The 21,689-nt window shown below is 55.9% G+C and overlaps 1 protein-coding gene and 2 gene segments (V, D, J or C); all 3 read right to left on the reverse strand.

Annotated features, from left to right (window-relative positions):
• The window catches only part of LOC102165485, a 194,344-nt gene that overhangs the window by 136,720 nt on the left and 35,935 nt on the right, over positions 1-21,689 (reverse strand).
• LOC396781 (IgG heavy chain) overlaps positions 1-21,689 on the reverse strand; it is a 165,144-nt gene that overhangs the window by 40,679 nt on the left and 102,776 nt on the right.
• LOC110255225 lies at positions 1,016-6,289 on the reverse strand. The segment is given in 5 exon segments: positions 1,016-1,464; positions 1,547-1,876; positions 2,005-2,052; positions 2,359-2,652; positions 6,178-6,289. Coding segments are annotated over 5 exon segments (1,098 nt in total).

The following is a 21,689-nucleotide window of genomic DNA, read 5'->3' on the forward strand; positions in this document are numbered from 1 at the left end:
CGGCTGTGCTGGGGACAAGCGGGCTGGGGATTTCTGCTTGTTCCGGAGGGGGCGTAGGTGCCAGGGGAAGAGCGGGGCCGGGCGTCGGAGCGGGTCCGTGTGGTCTAGTGTGCCAGTGTGGCTGAGCAGCCCGTGGGGCCTCGGGGGATGGGGCCGGGCTGGTGTCCCCGGTGAGGGTGTGTGAGACCCAGATCCATGCTCTGGTCTGTGAGGGCCCGGGGGTGTACACATGTGTGCGTGGGTAGGTGTGTGTGTGCCCGGGTGTGTGTGCATGTGGATGCAGGCGGTGGGCGGGTGTGCTGGGAGGTGGGGGCGGCGTGCATGCGTGTGCGAGAGCCCGGGTGTGCGAGTGGAGGAAGGCGGTGGGGTGGGGGGGCTGGGCAGCTCGGTGGGAGGGGCTTGATATCAGTGGGTCTGGGCTCCACTCCTGGGGGTGTCTGGGACTGTCCCTCCCCTGGACACTCTGGGCTGCCTACCTCTGCCCCTGTGGGACACAGGGGTGAGTGTTGCCACGAGTGCCCAGGCCTGGCCCCCTGCGGGGACCAGCAGGGCAGAGCCCCGTGGCCTGAGGCGGGGTGGGGGCCTGATGTCGGGTGTTTGCGGGAGGAGCAGGGCCGTCCCCACCCTGTGGGCACAGGAGACCCAGGAGACAGGCAACCTGGGGACAAGGACGGGCCGCTGCCCCTGAGCTTGGGCTTGGACAGAGGCGGGACGACCTGGGCAGTCATTTCCCCGAGGGGGCCTGGAGGGCTTCACCCGTCCGTCCACACACAGCAGCCGGAGCAGGTGTGCCAGGAGGGCAGCCCGCAGGAGAGGCCGCCTCAGGCAAAGCTCCCTCCTCGGCCTCGGGCAGCCCCCAGGGGGCCTGTTCAGACCCCCACCGACCGGGTCTGGCCCAGGTGGGACCTCTCCCCCCGACGCCACGGGGACGCCTCTAGCCCAGAGCCTGTCCTGTCCCTGGCCCCGCGGGTGGCGCCTGCACTGGGGCTCTGCCTCGGAAAGAACCATGACAGCGTTGCGGGTGCCAGGGTGGTGTTGGGTGCTTTATTTCATGCTGGCCCGGGACGTATGTACACAGCGCTGGGGCTCAGGTGAGCTCTTGGGACCCGAGAGCACGTGGGGTGCAGCGAGTGGCTCATTTACCCGGAGTCTGGGAGACGGACTTCTGGGTGTAGTGGTTGTGCAGAGCCTCGTGCATCACCGCACACTGGAATAGGTCTCCACGCTGCCACCTGACCTTGTCCACCGCGAGCTTGCTGTACAGGAAGTAGGTCCCATCCACGTCCTGCTGGGGCGGGGTGGTGCGGTAATTGCCCTCTGGCTCTTGTTGTCCGTTGCTCTGCCACTCGACATCGATGTCAGGTGGGTAGAAGCCAGTGACCAGGCAGGTTATGCTGACTTTGCTCTTGGACAGCTCTTCCCAGGCTGGGGGCAGGGTGTACACCTGCGGCACCCGGCTCGGCCCTGTGAGGCCAGACACCTCTGTTAGCATGATGGTCCCCCCAGGTGGCCCCACGGGACCCTCCCTGCCTCTCACCCCATGCACCTGTAGCCTTGGAGATGGTCCTCGTGATGGGGGAAAGGAGGTCTTTGTTGTTGACCTTGCACTTGAACTCCTTCCCCTTCAGCCAGTCCTGGTGCTGGATGGGCAGGACGCTGACCACGCGGTAGGTGCTGTTGAACTGCTCCTCCATTGGCCTCGTCTGGGCCGTGTACAACTGTACGCCGTCCACGTACCAGGAGAACTGGACTTCAGCCTCCTCCTGGCTCACGTCCACCACCACGCACGTGACCTTGGGTGTCCGGGAGATCATGAGGATGTCCTTGGGTTTTGGAGGGAAGAGGAAGACCGACGGTGCTCCCAGGACCTCTGCAGCTGGTGGAGGAGACACAGTGTGGGGTCAGCACCTGGCCTGGGGTGCTCCTGGGCACCCGTGCACCCTCGTGTTGAGACCCAGCTCGGGCCACCTCTTCAGGGAGGAGGGTCAGGCCCGACTGACTCACCTGGGCATGAGCAAATTTCGGGACAGATGGGTGTGGGGGGTTCGATGTCTGCAGAGAGAACACACAGGGTCACTGGGGGTGGGGAGGGCCCAGGGCTGGGCTCAGGTCAGGGTCAGGTCTTGGTACATGCCAGAGCATCACGTGCTGCTGGGGGCCCAGGGCCGGGGGAGGGGTCCCGCCTGTGCCCACCCTGGCCTCTCCGAAGTGCCGAGTTGACCCCTCCCTGAGCCTGGGCCTGCAGGTGAGGGGGACACCCTGGGTGGGACTCTCCATCCTGGGAACTGGTCCCTGCGGGCAGGGGGCTCACCCCGGCCTGTCTTGACGTGCACTCCCGCCCCCAGCGCAGGCGCTCACCAACACGCTTGTCCACCTTGGTGTTGGTGGCCGGGTGGTAGACGTTGCACGTGTAGCTCAGGGTGGACAGGCTGCTGGCCGCCACGATCACCATGCTGCTGAGGGAGTAGAGCCCTGACGGCTGCAGGACAGATGGGAAGGTATGCACGACTCTGGACAGGGCACCCGAGTTCCAGGTCACGGTCACTGGCTCGGGGAAGTAGCTTGAGACCAGGCAGCCCAAGGCCACGTTATGATCAGACACGTCCCTGCCACAGGGGGCCAGAGGGTAGACCGATGGAGCTGTGTTGTAGGCTGGAAGAGAGGAGGCTGCGTGACCGCCAGGGCCTTGTTCCTTGTGGGGCGGGCAGCGAATCGGGCCCCGAGAAGAGCGGGGCCGCTGCGCCCAGCACCCACTTGCTTCCAGAAAGTCGGCAGACCAGCCGCCCAGCTCGCTGCCATTGCAGCTGCAGGTTCTGGGCGCAGCTGCCTGGTCAGAGCTGGGTGACCGCCTGGATGAGAGCCCGCCAGGGCCCAGAGCCCCTGTGGGTGCCTGGCCCGACCAGCGGGTGGCCTGTGTTCCTGGCCAGCTTCTGCTGGTCCCCTGAGGCCACCGTCCTGCTTCCCCAGCCTGGCAGGGACACTGCCACCCACTGCCACCCACTGCCCATGCTCTGCTCCTGGCCCCTGGTCCTGGCCTGCTGTTTGCTCTCCAGGCCCCGTTCCTCTGGGTCAGCTCTGCAGTCAAGGCCCGTGCGCGTTGGTCCCTGGCACCAACATGCCCCTTTCCCTGGGCGAGGGCAGGTAGTCTCCTCCGAGGCCCCTCCCCTGCCATCCCTCCGGCCCTGGCCCAGGCTCCAAATCTGGGCCTCTGGGCCCACCGGTCCCTCCTGCACCGGGGCTCCTGGCTTGGCCCTGAGCTCACCCGAGGCAGCTTTCCCCAGAGCCCCGGCCCCTGCAGCCCAGCTCTGGGCCTCCCAGCTGCCTGCTGAGGCCAGAGCCCTCCCTCTGCTCCTGCCCTTCCCGCTGCCAGCCTGCCTGGCAGCACTGCTGCAGCCGAGCCCTGCCCCTGGCCTTCCTCTCCCGCGGGGCGCCAGCACCCCAGGCGCCCCTACCCGGCTGGGCCATTACCCCCCCCACACCCCGTCTGCTCAGCCATTGCCTGCAGCTCCAGCTCAGTCCCAGAAGGGCCCCTTAGACCCTCCGACCAGGTCCACTGCCCTGTGCCACAGTTCTCACTCAGGACTCCAGCTGCTCTGTCCTATGTCCCCTCACTTTGCTCGACCAGGGCTGGGGCCCGTGGGCCCGAGCCCTGTGACCCATGGCGTCTGTTCAGCCCTGCCCCTGCCCCCGCAGTCCTGGAGACCTTCCCCCAGGAGCCCACTTTCCAGCCTGGCTAGCCCTATATCGGCCCCTCCCTCGAGCCTGGGGCTCCCCTGAGCTCACCCCCACTCTGTTGCCCCTGCCCTGTCCTGCATCCCCCCTGGCCCGGCTCACCTGCCCAAGCTCGCCCTGCTCCCAGATGGTCCCAGGGCTGCTCCAGGCCTCTGAGTCCCTGCTTACCTGCCCGAGATTGACCAACTCGCGGAAGCTCCCAGGACTGCCCCCTGAACTCCTAGACCCTGCTCACCTGCCCAAGCCCCTCCTGCTCCCAGGAGTTCCACGTTCAACCCCTGCATCCCAGCCCATGCTCACCTGCCCAATTTCTACCTGCTCCCAGGCACTCCCAGGAGTGCTCCCTGCCCTCCTAGGCCCTGCTCACCTGCAGAAACTCTACCTGCTCCAGTGAGCTGCCAGGTCTATCCCCTGCCCTCCTGACTCTGCTTACCTGCCCAAGCCCTACCTGCTCCCAAGAGCTGCCAGGACTGCCCCCTGTCCTACCCACCCCTGCTCACCTGCACAAGCTCTACCTGCTCCCAAGAGGTCCAGGTTCATTCCCCTGCCCTCTCAGCCCCTGCTGACCTGCCCAAGCTCTACCCGGTCCCAGGAGTTCCCAAGACTGCCCCCTGCTCTCCCAGCCCCTCCTCACCTGCAAAGCTCTACCTGCTCCCAGAGGTCAGAGGAATGCTCCCTGCCCTCCCAGCCCCTGCTCAGCGGCCCAAGCCCTACCTGCTCCCAGGAGCAGCCAAGTCTGCTCCCTGCCCTCCAGATCCTTCTCATCTGCACAAGCTCCTCCTCATCCAGGAGCTCCAGGTTCAACCTATTCCTGCCAGCCCCTGTTCACCTGCCCAAGCTCTACCTGGTCCCAGGATCCCTCGGACCTCCTCCTGCCCTTGCAGCCCCTGCTCACCTGTACAAGCTCGTCCTGGTTCAAGAAGCTCCAGGTTCAACTGTTTCCTCTCAGCTTCTGCTCACCTGCCCTAGCTCTACCTGCTCACAGAAGGTACCAGGACTACCCCATGTCCTCCCAGCCCCTGCTCACCTGCACAAACTCTACCTGGTCCCAGGAGCTGCCAGGACTGCCCCCTGTCCTACCCACCCCTGCTCACCTGCACAAACTCTACCTGGTCCCAGGAGCTGCCAGGACTGCTCCCTGCCCTCCCACCCCCTGCTCAACCGCACAAGCTGCCCCTGCTCCCAAGACCTCCAGGGGAAGCCCCTGCCCTCTGAGCCCCTGCTCAGCTCCCCAAGCTCAACCGCCTCCAGGAGCTCGAGGTTCAGCCCCCTGCCCTCCCAGCTACTGCTCACCTGCCCAAGCTCTACCTTGTCCCAGAAGCACCAGGTGCAGCCCCTGCCCTCCCAGCTCACACTCACCTGCATAAGCTCTAACTTCTCCCAGGAGATGCCAGGCCTGCCCCCTGACCTCTCAGCTGCTGCTCACCTGAAAAAGCTCTACCTGCTCCCTGGAGCTCCAGGTATAGCCTCTTGCGCTTCCAGCCCCCTGCTCACCTGCACAAGCTCTAACTGCTTCAAGGATCTCTAGGTTAAGCCCCCTGCCCTCTGACCCGCTTGCTCACCTGCCCAAGCTCAACCTGCTCCAGAGCTCCCAGGACTGTCCCTTGTCCTACCAGCCTCCATCTCACCGGCACTAGCTTTACATTCTCCCAGGGTCTCCAGGTGCAGTCCCTGCCCTCCAAGCCCCTGCTCACCTGCACAAGCTCTACCTGCTCCTAGGAGCTCCAGGTAATACCCCTCTGGCCTGCCAGCCCCCTGCTCACCTGCACCAGCTCTATGTGTTCCCAAGAGCCTTAAGGACAGGCTTCCGCCCTCCCGGTTCCCTGCTCACCTGCAGCCTACCTGCCCCTTTCCCTGGGGCTCCTGGGCCTCAGCATCTCCACCCCGCTTCCTGTCCCCGAACCCTCAGCCTTGTCTAGCTTCACTCCTGGCTTCCATTCTTTCCCAGGGCCGGCCTTTGTTCCCGGAGCCCTGGGTGCCCACCCTCTCTGGGTAGCGTCCCCCTGGCAGAGCCTCTGTCCCACCTGGTCCCCTCCCGGAGGGGCTCCTGACCCTTCTGAGCTCACCCTCTTCTCTCCGTGACCACCCTTGGAGCCTGTCTGGTCCCTGGCTCCCTCTAGTTGCTGGCTCAGCTGCACTGGCGCCCAGCTCCCAGCCTCTGGCTCCCGCTCCTGCCCTCCTGCGGCCTGTGGAGCTTTAGGCTCAGTCCCTGTGCTGCCAGCTCTGGGCACACAGGAGCCCGGCCCGCCCTGCCTGCTCTGCTCCCGGCTCACCTGCTGCCCGTGGCCCTGGCTCCTTCCCCGGGACCCGACAGTTACTGCTTTCATACCTGCCCTGGGGCTCAAGCGGGCTCCGGCAGCCGGGACAGGACCCTGCAACCCCAGGTGACCTCTTTGTCCCCTGCGCTGTGTCCGTCTCTTCCCTGAGTCCTCCGCCCAGACCCACCTGTCCATCCTGGCCTCGTCCTCAGCCCCTGCCCAGCCCTGTGCCTCCAGCAACCTGGCCGAGCAGATCCCTCAGGCCTCTGACCCCAGCCTATCATGTTCCCCAGAGGCCTTGCGGCCCCACCGACCTCCCTTGGCCTCTGGGGCACCACCTCTGTTGGCGTGGGCGTGCCCCTGCCAGGGCTGCATGGTCCCTGTGCTGGGCGGGCGACATGACCCGCGTGCAGGCTGCGTTCCCTGGGCTGGGTCGGCTGCAGCCCTGCTGTGGGGTCTCCCCTCCTCGTCCCCCCCACTGCTGCCCCTGCCCCAGTCCTCGTGAACCCCACGCACCGAGTGTGGGGGCCGAGGAGGTGGCTCCCCTGCTGCCCCGGGCTCCGGGCCCCTCCTGCTCTGGCCCCAGGTGCAAGTGGCTCCTTGTGTCTGTGCTCTGTGCCTGCAGCCCTGCTTCCTCGGGTGGGTGTCTGGTCCCTGGAGGCACGACCTCTCTGCCCACAGCCCTGCACACTAAGAATGGGATTGAAACTGGGTGGCCCGGCTGCTTCCTGAAGTTCCCTTTTCTTCTGGTTGCTTTCTGTCCCAGAGGGCCTGGGGAGTCCAGACAGTGCCCTGGCGGCTCATGTGGGTGTGTGGGGTGGGTGAGCGGTGGGGAGGGTGCGGGAACTCAGGACGTCGTGGTTCTCTATGTCCCACGGGGATTATGCCGCCTGGCCCACTGCAGCCCGGGTGCCAGGCCCCTAGTGTGAGCCCTTGGTTGCCCGACCCCACCGGGCACCTCTTGTGACCCCCGCGTGTGTGGCTGGGCCTAGCCTGCTGCCCAGACCCAGGCCCGTGCTGCCCACGTGGGGACAGAGTTCCCAGGGGTTGTGAAGGTGGTGCCCGGCCGAGAGCGGGCTGGCGGGCAGCCGCTCACTGCTCTGCGTGGACCGAGACCTGCCGGCCGTGCGTGGGGGTCAGGGACCCTCTGTCCTCATTCGTGGAGGGCCGCAGCTCCCCCTGTCCCCTGGGCGCCCCTGGGCCGTCCTGTAACTTCAGCATCAGGCTGGGACTGGGGACCCCTGAGGGACGTCTCAGCCCCCACCCCGGCTGTGCAGCGGGCCTGGGGTGGTGTTGGCTGAATCCTTCCAAGCGGCCAGTGGACGGTGTGGGCGCCGTGCTGCCTCGGGCCTGCCCCGAGCCCCGTCCAGCGCCGTGGGAGGCCACCGTTCCGGGAGACGCCTTGAGGGGGCACAGGAGGGAGGTTCCCATCTGGCCCGTGGGTCACCGGCTCTGCGAGCTGTGCCCACGTGTCTCTAGCGGTTGCCCTGGAAGCCCGTGGAGCTTTGTAGCCTCTGCTTGGCTCAGCAGCCCTGCGAGTCTGGCCAAAGCCCCGAGAGCGTCTGGGCTCGGGGCCGTCAGGCCCCAAGAGTCGCGTGCCGCCATCTGCCCGGCTCTCTGGCGAGGTGAAGTGGCAAGTGGGCCCTGCCCGGGGCTCTGCCTCCTCCTCGTGGTGCCGGGCCGTCTGCCCCTGGTCCTGGAGGTGGCTTGAGGTCAAGGCGAGTCAGTCGTTCTCGTGCTGGTCATGGGACCCCTGCCTTCCCCGGGTCCGCGTGGGGGGCAGGCTGGTCCGGCCGGGACGGCGTGACCATGAGACTTGGCTGCACAGGGCCCTGGGCTTGATCAGAAGCCACCCTGTGTCCACATCCCCGTTCGCAAGGTCCCACTCCTTCTGGAAAAATCCCTTCACAATAGAAACCGTGGTGCTGCAGTCTGGTCTGCTTTCAGAAAGCTTCGCCACGTGGTTCCAAGAGCAAAGAGATGCTTGGAAGACATCCTCGCAGCCCCTTCCTCTGGCCGGGTCCCCGGCTGGGATGTTGGAGCCGAGGTGCCCTCCCTGCCTCCAGCCCAGCGAGCAGACCCCACCCCACTCGTGGCTCCTTCCTGGCTGGAGCCCACCTGCTGCGGCCGCGTCCCCAGGTCCTGCCCTGCCCTGCCCTGCCCTGCCCACCCCTCTACTGGGCACCTCGTGCTGCACAGGATCACCAGGGTGCCGGGGCGGCCGCCGTGTGCCCGACAGGCAGCCTGGGTCTCATTTCCGCTGTCCTGGGGTCGTGTCAGCGGCCGCTGCAGGACAGAGACCTGTCGGCCGTTCCATCTTCTCGTTCTGTTGCTGGAGGTCGTTTTCCTTGTTGCTGTGGCTTATCCAGGTTGAATCCTGGAAACGTAAGTCCCTCTAGGCCTTTCAAAGGAGCATTGATGCCGCCCCTGAAATCGAAGGTGTGTAAAGTCAGAATGATGGTTGGCTGAGTGCCGATAGGGGACGGTGGCCAAAGCTCCGTGGCCCTGGGAAGGGTGCGTTCTCCCGCCTCAGGTGGGTGCTCAGACTTGTGGGTGGAGCACTCAGGGTCTCAAAGAATCTCCTCCTGGGGTGGTCTGCGTGCCCTTCAGGTGCGGGCAGCCCTGGCTTGAGGTCAGTCCTGTGAGGACGAGGAGGGCGGGCCCAGGGCAGAGCGGTGGTCCCAGCAGGACGCTCCCCGCCCGCGGCGCTGCTCAGGCCCCGGGCCGGCCCCGCCGCCCCCTTCTCTGCTCACCTCCGCCTCCGGGAGCCATCCCCTCCCTGCCCAGGCGGCTTGGCCAGCTTCCCCCTCGCCCCCTCCTTGGGTCCAGGTCCCAGGATGCATCGGGCGCCGTTTGTAACCACGGCCCCGAGCCGTTGCCGGACACCTGTGTCTCCTGCTCCACTGGACGTGTTTCCCGGGGCAAAGCCGAGGCCGTGTGTTCTGAGCCCCCAGGGAGCGGCCCCCACCCGCTGGCGGGGCCACCCCGTGGGTCTCCGACACCTGGGAGTGTCCACTCTTACTGTGAAGGTGGCGTGTGCATAGCAGGGCCCATTAGGCGCACAGGCAGTACAGGTGAACACCCTGTGTGATGCGTACGCCGACCTTTCAAAGGATTCCCGCGTGCAGAGGGCTTTGCGTGGACTAGGCTCCCGGAAGTCCTGATGGGGTTGCAGCTCCGGTGCTGAGTCCTGGCCTCCTTGCGACCTCTCCCCACCCATGGTCCGGTGTCCTGTGAGTGTGAGTGAACCTGAGGCTCCCCCCCAGGGTTGCTCCCCTGTGCCTCCTGACCCCCACCCCTGCTGGAGGGACCCCTGCAGACCATAGATATGTGTCTGTGGTTACTGCATCCGGATTCAATCAACTGTGGGTTAAACTATGTATTGGAAAGACAATTCTAGAAAGTGCCACAAGTAAACTTAAATTTGCTGCATGCTGGCACCTTCTGAAGTAGCGTTTCCATCGCATTAGGTGCGACAGTGACCCAGAGTCGAGTTACACCCTCTGAGAGGATTTGCACCCAAATTTGTGGATTGTACTTAAATTTCACCTCATTTTATGCAAGGGTCTTGCACGTCTGTGCATCTGGGGGGGGGGTCCCAGGACAAATCTCCATGGGTCCTGAGGAGTGACCCCCAGTTGTGGGGCCTCCTCTTTAACTGAAGTGCTTCCTTGAGCCTGGTGCCACCTGGGCAGCTCTTGCTGTGACCTCGGGCGTGAGCTCCCATGTGACTCTGTGTGTGCTGGACGTGTGTCTCGGAACCCCCTCTGTCTGGACAAGTGCACGGCAGTGTGGTGTGTCCTGCCCAGCCCCAGGCCGCTCTCCATCTGCGGGTCCCCGAGCAGCCTCAGCCAGTGCCGGCCTTTTGGGTGGCCAGATAGGTGGGCAGACTCCTTCAGCCCCTGCCCCGCATGGCCCTCGTGGGCACCTGCTGCTGTGGGCTTCTCTCTGCGAGTCCTGCACCAGACCTTCCACGTCCCCAGAAGTCCTTCCTGGAGGTGCACGGTGAAAGGAACGAATGAAAGCCGGGGGTCGTCCCGGTCACCCCCAGGTCCACCTGGAAGCAATAGGGGGAGTCATGTCCATCTGACTCTGGTCACAGAACATTCTAGAAGCACTGACCAGGCTCAGGAGGGGAGCCTCTGCGGTCGGCATCCGTTCACGATGGCTGGGGTGGGCTCTTCTCGTGCATGGGAGGCCGGCTGTGGTTGGCTCGGAGGATCCCAGAGTCTGTCCGTGGCTTCTCTGGACACCAGCCTCGCTCCAGGTGGGCCTCTGTCCTGTTCCCTCAGGGCCGAGCCCCCGGCCCCACCGCCCTGCCCCAGGTTGTTGGCTTGGGGGCGCACCGGCTGGAGGGAGAAGAGAGGCCCCTGGCTCTCCCTCCCGGGCAAGGATCGCCTTCCGCAGGTTGCAAGGGGCCCCGGCTGGCGTCCCCCGCCCTGCCCCCACTTCAGGTCTGGGGACGGGCTTGCTCTTCAGTCCCCCTCTCCACCTCAGCTTCGCTGGCTGGGCCTGGACCTTAGACTAACAGGGCAGATCCGCAAGAGGGGACAGCGGGAAGGGGAGGGCCACACACACACACAGGCCTCAGGAGGAGGATGGACGGGAAGGGCAGTTAGCAATGGGCTTACACAGGCCCCGACCTAAGGACCTGAGTTCTAGACACGGGGCAAGCCAGAGGGAGGTGGCCCTGCGCTCTGGGCAGCGTGCTCAGGGAGGCAGACTTGGGGCTGGCGGGAGAGGCGTGAATCCAGCTTGGAGGTTTTCCAGGGCGTCTTCCTGCCGTGTCCTGAGGAATTGCCCTGCTCCTCCTGGCAGAAGGTGGAAGGCAGAGAGCTTTTCTTGTGTTTGCTTTTTAAATTGCCTGCAGCTCAAAATAATTCTTATCTCAAAGTGGAACATATTGGGGTGGCAGGTCGAGGGTCCCATGCTTGGCCCCTGCCCATGTCAGCAAGCAGCCTCCATTCCGTCCTTCCCAACTGGTCCCTAAGGGGAGTGGGAGGGGGCTCTGGGGCGCCTGCTGGGCGGCACCCCTAACTTCGCAGCATTTTCAAAACCAGAAAGCCGCTCCCTCGTTCCTGAGTTCGGTCCCACAACCCGTGTGCCATCTGAGCCCCTCAGGCCTCTCCAGGCCTCCCCGTGGGTGTGATAGAGGCAGAGGTGGAGGCTCCTCGGCCTCCCACCAGTGCCTGGGGCAGAGTCCTCCTGGTCTGAGAGCTGCCAGGACACGCCGGCGGGCTGCTCAGTGCAGGGTGGCACGGTGGGTGGGTGCTGTGCGGAGCTGCGAGGGTGCTGAGTCTGCAGTGGGATGCTAGAGGTGTTGCAGGGCGGGGAGTCTGCGCATTTACGGAGGAGGAAACGCTGGGTGTTTCTCTTCCTGGGGCCCCAGAGACATGAACCTCGGCGGAGTCGGCCAGAGTCTGCCTGCCTGGTGCTGCCTCGCTCTTGCCCTTGGTTCCTGGAAGCGGGGTCTCTTCTTGTGCTAATGCTGTCATCACTGAGTTTGGCGTCCCGTGGGCTCGCCCTGGAGGAAGGTGTGGGGGTGGGGGGCCGCGGAGGAGTTTGGGGAGCAGCGGAAGGGCGTTTGGGTTAAGCCGCTCCTGGGCGCTCACAGGCTTCTCTGTGCACGGAGGCCTGCTGTCCAGTGACCTGCACCCACCAACGCCAAGGCCATCGCTTGCTTGAGGCTCCCGCCCAGCTAACGGGCTGGGGTTAGGATGTGCTCTCCTTGGCGCTGTTGCTAGAACCATGACGTGTGGGCCCTTCTCCAAGATGGCTGAGCAACCACGAGGAGAACACGCGTGTTGGCTGTGGCCTCTGAGGCTGCAGCGAGGGGGCAGGAGAGGAGCGGAAGGGCATGTGTCCGGGACGTGTCGACCGGCTACCCCCACTTCCCCTGCGATGACCTTTGTCACATTCATCCTGACACTGAGACTCACGTATAGTCAAGCAAAGCGCAAGGGCCCCGGACAACACAGAAGTCTTTTTGCTCACAGTTTAAATAGTTTGGGGCCGCATCCACGGCACATGGAAGTGTCTGGGCCAAGGACTGAACCCAAGCCACAGATGCGGCAATGCTGGATCCTCAACCCGCTGTGCTGGACCAGGGATTGAACCTGTGCCTGAAGTCAGATTCTTAACCTACCACACCACAGTGGGGCCCCCACAGTATTCTTTCTGACGGGAAGTTGACGTTTTGTCTCTAAAGGTGGAGAAAGTCTCTCACTCCTCACAGTAGGAACACGAGAAGGCTACATTCTTGAGAAGCTCATGGGGCCGGTCAGCACCCAGGAAGGGGCACCTGGATGCCCACCAGCTGGCAGGAACAGCCCCATTTTTTGGCAGGTTTGTGGCACTTGTCCTTCAAATCCAGGGTCCTGTTGCTTCTACAATGTTCTCTTACTTTATGCACCACTGAGAAACTGCCCAGGGAACAGACCCAATGCTTCAAACAGAATTTTCACATTGTGTAGAAGGAAACATGGCCTTTAGGCTTAAGTACTGGCTCTGGGCCCTTGACCTGGCTTTCTCGGTGCCGACCTGACCCTCTTCAGGAATGCTGCTGGGTGCCTTGGGCCGGTCTCCATCCTCTCAGGTTCTTTTGGGTTGGGAGAAGACACTATTGTGTCAGGGTGTATTGGTCTCCAGGGGAACAGAATCATTAGGATGCATCTGTATCTTTATCTACGTCTGCATCTACAATATGTGTACCTAGAAAGAGATTTATCCTTCAGAAGTGGCTCCTACCATGATGTAGCTGGAATCCGTGGTGTATGGAGCACTTCCTGGGCTGGAGACCCAGGAGAGCTGATGTGGAGTTTCAGGTCCGAGGACCAGTGCTTTAGCTTGCCGAGAGAGGATGCTGCAGGGGAATTTTTTGAGACCTTGCATATCTGAGAATGTCTTTATTGTCCTCTTACATTTTATCATCAGTTTGGGTGCAGAATTCTGTTAGAAGTAATTTTTCTCTGAATGGTTTAGGCCATCTGACTGTTTGTCCCCCTCAGTGCTGGAACATTCTAGAATCACATAAGGCGTGACTTCTCTCCACCTCTGAGGGCTGGACTGGAGCAAATACAACTTAAAGGGGAAGGGGGAGTCCTTTTGTCAAATGGTGCTGAAACACCTGGATACCCCCATGCACAGAGTGAACCCAGGCATAAACGTGCACCAGTCACAAAGTTAACTTGTTGACCTAAATGTGAAACTTCTATAAAATAACAGAACATAAAGGTGATCTTGGTTTTGGCAATGAGTGTTTAGGTACAACACTGAAAGCATACTTCTTGAAAAAGAAAAACTCATTAAACTTAATTAAAATGAAAAATGTCTGCTTTTGGAAGAAGGAAGAGATAGGCCATAGATAGGGAGAAACACATAGTCACAAAATACATGTTTGATAAAGGACTTGTATCCAAAATGTGCAGAGAACTTAAAATTCAACAATAAGGGAAAAAAAAAAGCAATTGCATAATGAGCGAAAGATTGGAACAGACCTCTCATCAAAGAAGACTTACAGACACAAATAAGCTGAAAAGATACTCCACTTCACATGTCATTAGAGTCCAAACTGAAACGACAATGAGAAACTGCTACACAGCTCTAGAGTGGGGAAAATCTGGAAACAAAGACCAAAACCCCCGATAGTTCCAAATGCTGGTGCAGATGTGGAGCGAGAAGGAAGCCTCATCCACTGCTGGTGGGAATGCAAAATGGTACAGCACTTTGGAAGACAGTTTGGCAGTTTCTTAAAAATCTAAACATAATCTTACCATACAACCCAGCAGTCGCACTCCTAGATACATATCCGGCTGAGTTAAAAATTTATGTCCATCCAAAAACCTGCACGCAGATGTCTTTAGTTGGTAAATATTTATAGGTGCTTTACTCTTCATTGCTCAAACTTGGAGGCAACCAAGTTGTCCCTCTGTAGGTGATGGGTTAATAAAGTGTGGTGCATCCTGACAATGGAATTGTATTTAGCAACAAAATAAGTGATCTATCAGTTTCAGATGAATTTATCATTTCATCACTGTATAATGTCCTTCTTTGTCCCTTGTGGACTTTTTTTTTCCTCTAAGTCTATTTCTTCTAAATGTACCCGTATCTTTTTCCATCCCTTCACTTTCAGCCTCTGGTGTCCTGAAATCTAAAGTGAGTATCTTCTCTCATACTGAGAGAAGTAAGTCAGAAAGAGAAAAACAACATATGATATCACTCATATGTGGAGTCTAAATGATGGCACAAATGACCTATCTAAAAAACAGAAACAGATCATGGACGTGGAGGAGAGACTTGGGTTTGCTGAGGGGGAGGGGGACGGAGGTGCGCTGACAGGGAGTTTGGGGTTGGTAGGTGCCGACTGGCACATTTAGAACAGATAGGTGTTGGGGCCACGATGTACAGCCCAGGGAACTGTATCCAGTCTCTTGGGTAAGAACCTGACGGAAAATGAAAAAAAAAAGGGCATGTATGGGAGGCTGGGTCACTTCTGTACAGCAGAAACTGAAGGAACGTTGTAAATCAACTAACTTTAAAAAAATGAAAAACTAAAACGAGTCTCGTGTGGACAGTACATAGTTGGTTCTTGTTTTTTCATCCACTCAGCCACTCTCTATCTTTTGACTGGATCATTTAATCCACTTAGATCTAAAGTAATTATTGGGGGAGGAGAAAAAATGGTGGCAAAGGAGTAGGACGTGAGGCTCACCTGCTCCCACATACTGAAAATCCGTCTATATGTGGAAACATTCACACAGAAAATTTGCTGAATGCTGGCAAAGACCCTGGGATTCTGATAGAACAATAAAAACTTCAAGAAACTACACAGGAGAAAAGAAAGAAGAAAAGGGGAGAAGTGGTGAGGCAAAGCGGCTTGGGACCAGTATACCTAGGAGGGAGCTGGAAAGAGGAAAAACTCCTGCACCCAGGAAGTTTCCCACACCAGTGAGGAGGTGAGCTGAGAGAGAGGAGGATGTGTGGAGAACTGGAGGAGAAAAAAGCAGTCGGTGCAAAGCAGTGGAAATGGAAACAGTCCCCTACAAACTGTCCGTCTCACCACCCTTCACTTCCTCATGGCAGACTAATGCAGTCAGGGGCCGGGAACTGAAACGCCATTTTCAGACATCAGACTCAGAGAGAGAGCTGGGGCTGGCTGTGTGGGGGCAGGACTAGAATGGGCAGTGCAGAGACAGCCTGAAGCCACAAGGGTCTGGAGTGACTACATTTGATGTTGGGTTGCAAGACGCCAACTGCTCCTGCTACGGGATCTACTGCTGAGCAGAGGCTACTTAGCAACAGCTGGGGAGCAGCCCACTGCCCTTAAGGCTACAGAGAAAGCGGTGCCAGGGGAGGGGAAACGGGGAGCAGGCGGAGGGAACCTGGGAATAACACAGGCCCCGCGATCCCAGTCAGCAGCCAGGTGTCCCTGAAGGGAACACTGAAGCTATTGCTGAAATAGCACCAATGATCCTGGGAATTGGAAGGGGCCTCCTAAGTGGGCAGAAAGCTGCCATTTGTCAGGAGGTGGAAGGTGAATTTGGAAACAGTGTGAACTGTGCAGGAGCCTGCATGGGACCCGCTGGGTGGGCAGAGAGCCTCAATTTACCTAGGCAGTGGAGAAAATCATTTCTGAAACAGTGCAAATGATCTTTGGGAATAGCACAACTTCTGTGATCCCAGCCAGCAATCGAGTAGGGGACCGTGGAAGCAGCAGACATTGCACGGCTAGCCAAAGGCATTGAGAGGGTCCTGCTGGTGCATGTTTTACTTTGCAGGGGCTACAGGGAGCCCTCTGCCATCTGCCTGGTAGGGGGATGGGTTTCCAGGGCAGTGCAGGGCCTACAGCAACAGAGAGAGTCTTTCAGCAACAGATAGGGAGCAGCCCATGCACGCTTGGGGCCTCAGAGAATGCTCCCTAGACTGGCCAAACAAAGGGAGCAACTAGAGAAAGGCACCTGCACCTGCAGCTACAGAGAGCATCAGTGAGAGGGACTTCACTGACAAAGAGAGGGACTGCGGGAGCAGCTGCTGACCTTGCCAATTGTAGGAAATCACCCTGACGTCCTCGAAGCAAGAGGGGTCACAGGAGCCAGTGCTGCCCCCCCCACCACCACCACAAAAGCAATCCTGTGAACTGAACCACTGCCAACTCATGGACCCCATTCCTAGCAGCCACGTGGCTCCAGGGGTGGTAGTGTAATACCACAGCTCCCATTACAGGCGCTGGGGTATATGTAAGACACCACCGCCCCTGAGAACTCCAAGACTAGGCACTAGCTCCTGCATCAACGTGCCTGCAGTCGAGGGGACAATAAACACAGAAAGTCAGACGTTATGAGATGACCAAAAAAAAAAAAAAAATAGGTACCAGACAAAGGAATAAGACAAAATCACAGAAAACAACTAAATTAAGAGGAGATAGGTAATCTACCTGAAAAAGAAGTCAGAGTGATGACAGCGGAGAGGATCTAAGACCTTGGAAAAAAATGGAGGCACAGAAAGAGAAGTTACAAGAAATGTTTAACAAAGAGCTAGAAGACCAAAAGAACAAGCAAACTGGAGGTGGGTAGCAGAGTATCTGACGTGAAAACTACACTAGAAGAAATCAACAGTAGGGTAGCAGAGGCAGAAGAATGAGTGAGTGATGTGGAAGGCAGTGGTGGAAAACGCTGCCACAGAAAAAAATAAAGAGCAAATAATGAAAAGAGCTGAGGAGAATCTAAGAGATCTCTGGGACAACATTAAACATACCAACATTTGCATCATAGGGGTCACAGGAGGAGAGGAGAAAATATCCAGAGAGATTACAGCTGAAAACTTCCCTAATACGGGAAAGGAAACACTCAGTCAAGGTGAAGAATCACAGAGAATCCCACACAGGATAAACCCAAAGAGAAACACAGCGAGGCACATACTAATCAAACTGACAAAATTAAATACAAAGAAAAAATATTAAAACCCACAAAGGCAAAGCACCAAACAACATACAAGGGAGTCCACATAAGGATAACAGCTGGTCCTGTCCTGCTCCATTGATCTATATTGATGTTTTTGTGCCTGTACCATAACTTTTTTGATGACTGTAGCTCTGTAGTGTGGTCTGAAGTCAGGGAGACTGATTCCTCCAATTCCGTTTTTCCTTTTCAATGTTGCCTTGGATATTCAAGGTCTTTTGTGTTTCCGTACACATTTTAAAATATTTTGTCCCAGTTCTCTAAATAATGTCAGTGGTAATTTGATGGGGAGTGCATTGAATCTGTAGATTGCCTTAGGCAGTGTTGTCGTTTTGGCTATGTGGATTCTTCCAATCCAAGAGCTCGTATATTTTCCCCTCTATTTGTGTCTTCTTTGATTTCTTTCATGAGTGGCTTATAGTATTAAGAGTATGGGCCTTTTGTCTCTTTAGGTAGGTTTATCCCCAGGTGTTTTATTCTTTTCAGTGCAGTGGTAAAGGGGATGATTTCCCTGGTTTCTCTTTCTGATCTTTCGCTGTCCGGGTAGAGAAATGCGACGGATTCCTGTGTATTAATTTTGTATCCTGTGACTTTACCAAATTCATTGACGAGCTCTAACAGTTTTCTGGTAGTGTCTTCAGGATTTTCTAGGTGTAGAATCATGCCGTCTGCAAACAGTGATAGTTTTACTTTTTCCTTTCACACTTGGATTCCTTTTATTTCTTTTTCTTCTCTGATTGCCATGGCTAGGACTTCCAAGACTATGTTGCATGGCATTGGTGAACGAGGACATCCTTGTCTTGTTTGTCATCTTAGCGGAAATGCTTTCAGGTTTTCACCATCGAGAATGGTGTTAGCTGTGGGTTTGTCATAAACGGCTTTTGTGATATTGAGGTCGTTCCCCTCTATGCCCACTCTCTGGAGAGTGCTTCTCAGGAATGGCTACTCCGCCTGCTCCAAGAAGTCTGTATCCTAAGGGCTGGGCTGCTTCCCAGCCATCAATGGGCCATTGCTTTGGCCAAGTGCTTCCCAGGCTGAGGCAGGCTGTGTCCTGCAGATTGAGGAAGCTGGCACAGGGAAAAAGGCTGTAGTGGTGGATCTGAGCACCCCCTAACGATGGTGTTTAGTCTCTCAACCCAGCTGGGTTGCTTCTGCTTAGATGCTCTCCATTGCGGCTGCCTTATACTCTAGTCCCTCCAGGCTGTTTCCACATGGCCAGCCCTGTTTTTCTCCCCACGTGGCCAACCCCAGCGCCCTCTTTGAGTCTGATCTCTAAGGCCAAAGTTTTAGTTCCCAACACCTGCTAGCACCTGCTGACAGTTGCTCATTGCCCATAACCCTGAACATTTGTGGAGGCTTGTCTCCTTTTTAAACTGCTTCGCACCGTTTCCCTCGAGTTCCTCCTCCACTTTAAGCTGATCTCTTCGCCGGTGGGGGAAGCTCCCAGGGTGCAGGAGCTGTTCCTCTTCCCACCTCCCTCCTGGGAGAGCAGGTCCCATTTTGTTTCCTTTCCCTTCTTTTCCTCTTCTTCTTTTTTTTTGTCCTATATTGTTTTGTCCTGCTTTTCTCGCTGCATCATAATCCTGAAGTCTTTTGTCAGCTTTCCACAAATTTTCTGTGTGAGTAATTCTACAAGTAGTCGTATTTTCAATGTATTTGTGGGAGTAGGTGAGTCTCATGTCCTGCTACTCCACCATCTTAGATCCTCCTTGGGAATGTTGCTTAGATAGTCAATCTCATTTCTCACGATTGGTCTGTTCTGTTGACCTGTTTCTTCTTGATTCAGTTGGGGGGGGGCTGTATGTCTCTAGAAAGTTGTCCGTTTCTTCTAGGTTGTCAAATTTGTTGTCACATAATTGTTCATCGCATTCCCTTATGGTTTTTTATGTCTGCATTTCTGCGGTGTCCATTGAGATTTCTCCTTTTTCATTTCTTACTTTGTTTATTTGGGTTCTCTCTCTCTTCTTCTGGGTGAATGTGGCCAGAAATTTCTCGAGTTTGCTTACCCTTTCAAAGAACCAGCTCTTGGTTTTTACTGATTTCCCCCCCTAATCTCTATTTTACAGATTTCCTCTTTGATCTTTATGATTTCCTTCCTTCTGCTGACTTTAGGTTTTTTGCTCATCTTTTTCTAATTCTTTCAGGTGGTAGTTGAAGTGGTTGAGTTGAGATTTTTCTTCCTTTGTGAGCAAGGCCTGTGCCAGTCTGAACTTCCCTCTAAGGACTGATTTTGCAGCATTCCATGGATTTTGAAGGGCTTGTTTTCATTATCATTTGCTCAAGGTTTTTAAAATTTCCCTTTTGATTTCCTCATTGCCTCATTGGTTTTTTGGTATCCTGTTGTTTCGTCCTCATGTCGTCGGTTTTTTCCTTTTCTTCTCTATGGTTGATTTCTAGTTTCATGCCATTGTGGCCAGAGAAGGTACTTGGAGTAATTTCTATCCTCTTAAGTTTGTTGAAGTTAGTTTTGTGCCCCAGTATGTGGTCAGTTCTCGAGCATGTTCCACGTGCCCTGGAGAAGAATGTGTATTATGATTGGTTTTTTTTGATGTGATGTCCTGAAGATGTCAATTAAGTCTAAGTGTTCTATTGCATCATCCAGGAGCTCTGCTGCCTTGTTGATTTTCCGTCTAGAGGATCTGCCCATTGACGTGGGTGGGGTGTTCAAGTTTTCTACTATGATTGTGTACCCATCAGTTTCTGGTTTTATGTCTGTTAGTATTTGTTGTACATATCTGGATGCTCCTATATTCGGAGCATATATATTGACAATTGTAACAGTCTCTTCTTGAATGGATCCTTTTACCGTTAAATAGTGTCCTTCTTTGTCTTTATGGCCTTTGTTTTAAGTCTATTTTGTCTGATGTCGGTATGGCAACTCCTGCTTTCCTGTCTTGTCCATTCACATGAAATATCTCTTTCCATCCCCTCACTGTCAATTTGCATGTGTTCTTTGACCTAAAGTGAATCTCTTGTAGACAGCATCTCTTGTAGACAGCATATTGTAGGCGCTTGTTTTGTAATCCAGTCTGCTACTCTATGTCTTTCGATTGGAGCATTCGGTTCCTTGACATTTACGGAATTGTTGATGGCTATGCATTTACTTCCATTTTAAGCCTTGTTTTCCTGTGGATTCTTTGTTTCGTTCCTTATCTGGTTGGATGATTTCCTTGTATTTTAGGCTTGCGTCCTCTCCTTTTGAGTTTGTATTAGTGCATTGTTTGGTTTTGATTTGTGGTTGCTCTGTTTTTCAAGCATGTTAACCCCTTCCTATATCTGCTTTCTTCAGCCTGATAGTCATATAGGCTCAAACGTAGTCTCAAAATGCCGAGTCTAGAGTTTCTTAATTTCCTTCCCCACATGTTATGATTTTGATGTCCTTTTTAAAAAAACGTCTTCATGTTTATCCTTTGGACGTTCCTTGTGTTTATTGCTGCTTTTATGGGAGTGTTTCCCTTTTATTACACTGGCTGATTTAAGCGACTGCTTTCCCTTTGTGATGTCCTCCATCCTATTTCTTCTTACTTTTTGATTTAGAGGAGGCCTTTCAGCATTTCTTTTAGAGGGCGTTTAGAATTGCTGCACTCGTTTAGTTTTTGTTTGTTGGAGAAATCTTTATTTCTCCTTCATTTTAGGTGATATTCTTGCTGGGTAGAATATTCTGGGCTGCAAATGTTTCCATTTTAGAACTCCGAGTATATCTTACCACTCTCTTCTGGCCTGTAGTGTTTCTGTAGAGAAATCAGCTGATACGCTTACAGGGGTTCCCTTGTAATTAACGCTTTGGTTTTCTCTCGCGGCCTTTAGAACCCCCTCTTTATCTTTAACTTTTGCCATTTTTATTAGACTATGTCTTGGTGTGGGCCTGTTTGGGTTCTACTTGTTTGGGGCCCTCTGTGCCTCCTGTATCTTGATACCCGTTTCCTTTAGACTTGGAACGTTTTCAGGCATAATTTCTTCAAATATATTTTCACTCCCCTTTTCCTTTTCTTCTCCTTCTGGAATTCCTATCATGCATAGATTGGCCCACTTTTTATTATCCCATAGATCTCTTGTGTTGCTTTCATGTTTTTTCCGTTTGGTTTTCTGTCTGCTGTCCTGATTACCTGATTTCCACCATTCTGTCTTCCAAGTCACCAATTTGTTCTTCTGCATGATTCCTTGTGCTCTTCAGGGCCTTCAACTCAGCTTGCATCTCTGCAAATGAATTTTCTAGTTTTTTCTTGGCTGCTCCTTATATTTTCTAGCTCCTTCCTAGAGTCATCTGCTTTACCGTTCATACCCGCTTTGTTTCTTCATATCCGTTTTTTAATTCCTTCAGAATTCTCTCTCTCTCACTTTTGAACTCTGTGTTTGTTAGACTGCAGAGGTTTTGTTTCATTGTTTATTCCTTCAGGTGAATTCTCCTGTTCTTTTAACTGGGAGTGGTTCCTGAGCTTCTACATTTTGCTTATAGTTTTCTTATTCTGTGAGTTTAGGGAAAACCACTACTGTGGTCTTAGAGGGCTATTTATTTATTATTATTTTTTTGTCTTTTTGCCATGTCTTGGGCTGTTCCCACAGCACATGGAGGTTCCCAGGCTAGGGGTCTAACTGGAGCTGTAGCCGCCAGCCTACGCCAGAGCCATATCAATGCGGGATCCGAGCCGTGTCTGCAACCTACACCACAGCTCATGGCCACACCGGATCCTTAACCCACTGAGCAAGGCCAGGGATCGAACCTGCAACCTCATGGTTCCTAGTT

The sequence above is a fragment of the Sus scrofa genome, unplaced genomic scaffold (assembly GCF_000003025.6).
Source record: "Sus scrofa isolate TJ Tabasco breed Duroc unplaced genomic scaffold, Sscrofa11.1 Contig1914, whole genome shotgun sequence".
Taxonomy (NCBI): domain Eukaryota; kingdom Metazoa; phylum Chordata; class Mammalia; order Artiodactyla; family Suidae; genus Sus; species Sus scrofa.